General features: G+C 41.5%; 1 protein-coding gene across 1 annotated transcript in view; it reads right to left on the bottom strand.

The window, feature by feature from the left end:
* Nucleotides 1-323: 323 nt before the first annotated feature.
* Nucleotides 324-6,574, bottom strand: part of COQ10B (coenzyme Q10B) — a 17,559-nt gene continuing 11,308 nt past the window's right edge. The window contains exon 4 of the mRNA XM_017869307.1: nt 324-560. Coding sequence (XP_017724796.1) covers nt 339-560 — 222 coding nt within the window. The 3' untranslated portion in view covers nt 324-338. The remainder of the gene's footprint in view (nt 561-6,574) is intronic.

Here is a 6,574-nt window from a genome sequence, read left to right as displayed (position 1 = left end):
CCCGCCCAGCTAATAATTTTATTTTCAGCAGAGACAAAGTCTTGCTATGTTCCCCAGGCTGGTCTCAAACTCTTGGCCTCAAGTGATCCACCTGCCTCAGCCTCCCAAAGTGCTGGGATTCCAGACATGGGCTACTGCACTTAGCCTGTTTCTGCATCTTATATGCAATGTGTTCTTTCATTTGATGTTAATTTAAAACTATTAAGTACAAAACTGTTATTAAGCTGGTCAAAAAGTCATGGAATGTGTCTTATAATCTACAGATTTGTAAAAAACAGAAAGTAGAGAATGAAGAAATATTCAAGGTTGCAAGAAATAGAATAAAAAAGAAATGTTCATTAGCATTTATGCAGAAAAAGGTCTTCAATATAATTATGGCCTCTGTGTTCTAAAAAATGATTACTTTTTACCAATTTTACCTTATTAGTGAAACAAATCAAAGGCTTTATGAGACTTACTGAAAAATCCAAGGTACAAGTTCTTGGGTAGCCAGGAAGACCTGGGCTAAAACGCCAAATAGTCTCCAAATGATTGAAAAGTCTCCCATCAGTACAAGATGCCTAGAACAAAATGAAAAAATAAAACCACAGTTAAATACCTTTGCTACTGGCCAGAATCTAAGAATCTACCATGATTGAGGCTGATTTCTTTCATAATAATTTTTATAGGTCAGACCACAGGAGATAAAGAGATCTAATTTTTAGCTTGGTATTAGGAAGTAATGTCTTGCCAATATTAGCCTTTTTTTTTTTTTCTGCAGGGATCCCCAAGATTGCCAGTTGTTTTCTCTTCCATTGCTAACACCTGCTTTGCTACTTAGCTTTCCTTCCTCTAGCAGCAAAAAAGGGAGCTTCTTGGAAGCTTATTTCCAGCTCTGCTACATATAAGTGATCGTGAACAAGTTAAATCCCCATACCCTTTATTTCCTTAATCTGCAAAATAATACCTACATCATGAGATCGCTGAAATGTTAATAAGGTACCTGGTACACATTTATCTCCTACTCAAAGACTTCTCTTATTAATCACATATAGTCTTTCCTTCACTCTTTGCTCCTTATTCCTAGAGGCCTCTATCTAGTTTTCCTAACTGTGTAGTCCTGGCCCTTAGAACTGATCCATTTCTTTCTGATTTTTTCAATGCACATGTATATTTTATATTCAGTAGGCACACAATCACAACACTTAACCATACTATGTGCAGTGCATCTTGGTAGTTCCTATTTTGTATCATTAAAAAAATACTTATTGTGACTGGATGTGGTGGCTCACACCTGTAATCCCATCACTTTCGGAGGCCAAGGTTGGGGGAAGCACTTGAGCCCAGGAGTTCGAGGCTGCAGTAAGCTATGATTATGCCACCGCACTCCAGCCTGGGCAACAAAATGAGATTCCCTGTCTCTTCGAAAAAATTTAAAAATTAGCCAGGTGTAGTGATGCATGCCAGTAGTCCCAAGTACCCAGGAGGCTGAGGTGAGGGGACTGCTTGAGCCCAGGAGACTGAGGCAGCAGTGAGCTATAATTACGTCACTGAACTCCAGCTTGGGTGACAGTCTTAAAAATAAATAAATAAATAAAAATTTATTGAGATCCATGAAAGAGTTGCCATCTGCAATGTGAAAATGGTAACCAGAACCATAGTTACTAGTTCATTGTTAGGACTGATGATGCTGGTTATGACCCTGAGTGACGCTCAGCTTTTATTTTTTTTCCCACCTCAGCCTCCCAAGTAGCTGGGACCACAGGCGTGTGACACCACGCCCAGCTAATTTTTTTTACTTTTTGTAGAGCTGTGTTCTCCCTATGTTGCCCACGCTGGTAATGAACTCTTGGGCTCAAGTGAACCTCCTGCCTTGGCCTCCCAAAGTGCTGGGATTACAGCATGCATGAGACACCTCACCTGCACAAATAACCCAGAGCATTCCTGAAGTGCACAAGTAATTTTTAAGAGCATCAAGAGTCTATAATAAAATCTTGTTATTTCACTTGCCCAATTTTAGGATAATACATTCTGCCTTTCTTTACAATCATTTAAGAAGCTTATAGGAAATTTAACACTAAAGGATAAACAGGTTTTGGGAGTAAAGGATAAACAGGTTTGGGAGTCAGTTCCTCTACTTTTTTTTTTTTTTTTTTGAGACGGAGTCTCACTCTGTCACCCAGGCTGGAGTGCAGTGGCGGGATCTCGGCTCACTGTAAGCTCCGCCTCCCAGGTCCATGCCATTCTCCTGCCTCAGCCTCCTGAGAAGCTGGGACTACAGACACCCACCACCACACCTGGCTAATTTTTTTTTGTATTTTTAGTAGAGATGGGATTTCACCATGTTAGCCAGGATGGTCTCCATCTCCTGACCACATGATCCACCCCCCCAGCCTCGGCCTCCCAAAATGCTGGAATTACAGGCATGAGCCACCGCACCCGGCCTCCTCTGACTACTTTTATACAAAATCTGGCAGTATTTCACTCACTTCAATTATCTAGCCCAAGGATGCACAGATTTTTACTGTTATGTTTTGACAGGAACAGTTTGCCAAAGACCTCATTTCTAAGAGCAGAGATACTGCACAGTAGAAGTTGTCACAGTAGAAGTTGTCACTATGATGACCCACTGTTCTGATGACTGTTCTGAGAGAACTGATCCAGACCATTATATAAACTAATCCATATAAAATGTTTGTATCACGAAGCAGGCAGTAAAAGTCATTGAACTGTTGCCTTCCTGAAAATGTTCAAGGGCTTCTGGCCATTAAAGATTACTGTAGACTAGAATTACTGACATATTAAGTGACAGGCATGTTTTGGTCAGCTAATAATTCGCAGAACTGTCACATGGTTTCTGTTCTTCCCTTATAATAATTTTTACTGTATTGGGTAAAAAATAACAATAATTATTTTTACTGTGTTGTCTATTGGGTATTAAAATCCAGAACCTGGCAGGGCATGGTGACTTATGCCTGTAATCCCAGCACTCTGGGAGGCCAAGGCAGGTGGATCACCTGAAGTCGGGAGTTCGAGACCAGTCCGACCAACATGGAGAAACCCCTCTCTACTAAAAATACAAAATTAGCTGGGCGTGGTGGCACATGGCTGTAATCCCAGCTACTCATGAGGCTGAGGCAGGAGAATCGCTTGAACCCAGGAGGCAGAGGTTGTGCTGAGCCGAGATCGTGCCATTGTACTCCAGCCTGGGCAACAAGAGCAAAACTCCATCTCAATCAATCAATCAACCAACCAAATCCAAAACATGGGCAACAAGAGCGAAACTCCGTCTCAATAAATAAATAAATAAATAAATAAATAAATAAATAAATAAAATCCAGAACCTAGGCCAGGCATGGTGGCTCATGCCTATAATCCCAGTATTTTGGGATGCTGAGGCAGGCAGACCACCTGAGGTCAGGAGTTTGAGACCAGCCTGGCCAACATGGTGAAATCCCGTTTTTACTAAAAATACAAAAATTAGCTCAGTCTGGTGGTGCGTGCCTGTGATCCCAGCTACTCAGGAGGCTGAGGCAGGAGAATTGCTTGAACCCAGGAGGCAGAGGATGCGGTGAACCGAGATCATGCCATTACACTCCAGCCTGGGCAACAAGAGTGACACTCGATCTCAAAAAAAAAAAAAAAAAATTCTGGAAACTGAACCCAGGAACAACTGAAAGTTGAGCATATATTCTCAAATATGTCTTTAAAAAACAAACTAGCATTATTATATGAGGCAGCTTATAATGAAAAAATAGGGGGAAGGAGAGTGGGAAAAAAAAAAGAAAAAATAGTTTTGGAGTCAAGACACATGCAAGTGTGAATTTGCCCAAGGTTCTTAATCTCCTTAAGCTTCATAAAATTGAGATAGCTATGATCATCTAATGCAGGTTATTATGAAGATTACTTTTTTTCCTAATACAGTTTATCCCCCCCTTAGCTGTGCTGAAAGTTACTCTAAGATTATCATGAATGTCTCTGAATCTGCAATAATCCAAGAATACAGGTAGTGAAAGCTTCATAAGTATGGAGCCCTCATGACTCCCGTCATTACAGTATTGCTGTTGAGGATACAGAGATGAAAAAGACAGGGGCTCCTTCCCTCAAGTACCACAGTCTTGTCAAGGAGAAATCCTGCTGAAGAAATACATCCCAGAGTGATAAGAGAAAGCATGAATAAAGCACCGAAGAATCACCAAGGTAGTGCTACTTAATCAATATGAAAGGAGAGAAAATGACCCCAGATGGTCAGAATTTGAAGGAATATCAAGAAGGTAAGTGCATTACAGACAGAAGAATAAGCAAGATACAAAGGCACATGGCTGTGGAATAGTACTGCACTGTGCATTCACGGAATTTTTAAGACACACGGTATTAGCTGAACATTAAGTATAGTATTACGTGGGAAGAGGGAGCAGGGAAGTCAATGGGTCAATGTACAATGATAAAGAGATTTACTTTATCCTGTGTGGTTTTGTTTTTGTTTTGTGTTTGTTTTAAGATGGAATTTCGCTCATTGCCCAGGCTGGAGTGCAATGCCGCAATCTCGGCTCACTGTAACCTCTGCCTCCTGGGTTCAAGTGATTCTCCTGCCTCAGCCTCCCGAGTAGCTGGGATTATAGGCACCCGCCACCATGCCTGGCTAAGTTTTGTATTTTTAGTAGAGATGGGGTTTCACCACGTTAGCCAGGATGATCTCAAACTCCTGACCTCAGGTGATCCACTCATCTTGGCCTCGGCCTCGGCCTCGGCCTCCCAAAGTGCTGGGATTATGTGTATTAGCCACCTCATCCAGCCTGTTTGTTTGTTTTTTAGAGATGGAGACTTACTTGCTATGTTGCCCAGGCTGGAATGCAGTAGCTATTCACAGGCATGATCACTGTACATTACAACCTCAAACTCCCGGGCTTAAGCAATCCTTCTGCTTCAGCCTCCTGAGTAGCTAGGATTACAGGTGCATGCTACCAAACCTAGCTTATCCTGTAGGTTGTAAGAAGGCAGGGGAGAGAGGCTGGGCCTGGTGGCTCACGGCTATAATCCCAGCACTTTGGGAGGCCAAGGCGGACAGATCACCTGAGGTCAGGAGTTCAAGACCAGTGTGGCCAATATGGAGAAACCACGTCTCCACTAAAAATACAAAAAAATTAGCCAAGCATGGTGGCACACGCCTATAATCCCAGTTACTTGGGAGGCTGAGGCAGGAGAATCACTTGAATCCAGGAGGCAGAGGTTGCAATGAGCTGTGATCATGCTACTATACTGCAGCCTGGGCAACAGAGCAACTGTCTCAGAAAAAAAAAAAAAAAAAAAAGGCAGCAGGTTCGGAACGGAAGAAAGGCAGACAGCGAGGAAGAAATGAGATTTATTTAGAGTTCTTTTAGTTAGAAGCTGCATAATATATATACTAAGATTTAAGTTCTGGACAGGTGCAGTGGTTCATGCCTATAATCCCAGCACTTTGGGAGGCTGAGGCGGGCAGACCACGAGGTCAGGAGATCGAGACTATCCTGGTTAACACGGTGAAACCTCATCTCTACTAAAAACACAAAAAATTAGCCAGGCTTGGTGGCGGGAGCCTGAAGTCCCAGCTACTCGGGAGGTTGAGGCAGGAGAATGGCGTGAACCTGGGAGGCAGCGCTTGCAGTGAGCCAAGATCGCGCCCCTGGAGGTGCCACTGCATTCCAGCATGGGTGACCCAGTGAGACTCCATCACACACACACAAAAAGATTTAAGTTCTAAGGGACTGAATGGTAAATTGAGCTCAGGAAACAAAAAAAAAATTAAGATTATAGAAATATTCACTGGTGTCAGACAGCTGGAGTCTTGGCTCTGTAACACTGGAAAAGTTTTCTATCTCTTCTAAGCCTTAGTTCGCTTAACTCTAAAATAAATAATAACCCTTGAATCTCAAAGGGCTGTTGTAAAATTTGAGTAATTCAAGTAAAGCAGTAAAATGGGCTCAATAAATGTTAGCTATTATGAGAGACAGTAGTTTAAACACTCTGAAACAATGAGGCAAGCAGGTGAAAACATCTGCAATAATAGCAAAATCCTAGTCCACAACATTTCAAGTGGAATTCAAGTTTTGAGGGTAAGAATAGGGCAGGTAGGGTCTTAGCTTCATTGAACAGTGACAGTGTTCTCTTTCTCTTTCTAGCTGCACCAGAAAGAGCACATCTGAGAGCTGCACCCCCTTCAATGCCTAACAAAGAGCTGACTAAGGTATTTGGCTCTGGCCAGTTACCAAGAAATGATATCATCATGAAATCCTGTGGGCAAAAAATAACTCAGTTTTAAAAATCTTTGGCCACTACAAAATAGGAATGCAAAAGAAATATGCATTATTGCATGGAATTCTGCCTTTTTGTTTTTAAGGCTGGTACCCTTTTCTATATGTGTATCCACCTCTGACAAGCATAAGATGATTAATATAATGTAAGAGGAGCTGGCATTTCAGTACCTGGTACTTGGCAGGATAATCTCAATAATGTTTATATATATATATATATATATACACACATACATATATATATATATATATACACACATATATATATACACACATATATATATATACACATATATATGTGTATA

The sequence above is a fragment of the Rhinopithecus bieti genome, unplaced genomic scaffold (assembly GCF_001698545.2).
Source record: "Rhinopithecus bieti isolate Rb0 unplaced genomic scaffold, ASM169854v2 scaffold_2572, whole genome shotgun sequence".
NCBI lineage: Eukaryota > Metazoa > Chordata > Mammalia > Primates > Cercopithecidae > Rhinopithecus > Rhinopithecus bieti.
This window is presented reverse-complemented; position numbering and strand designations above follow the sequence as displayed.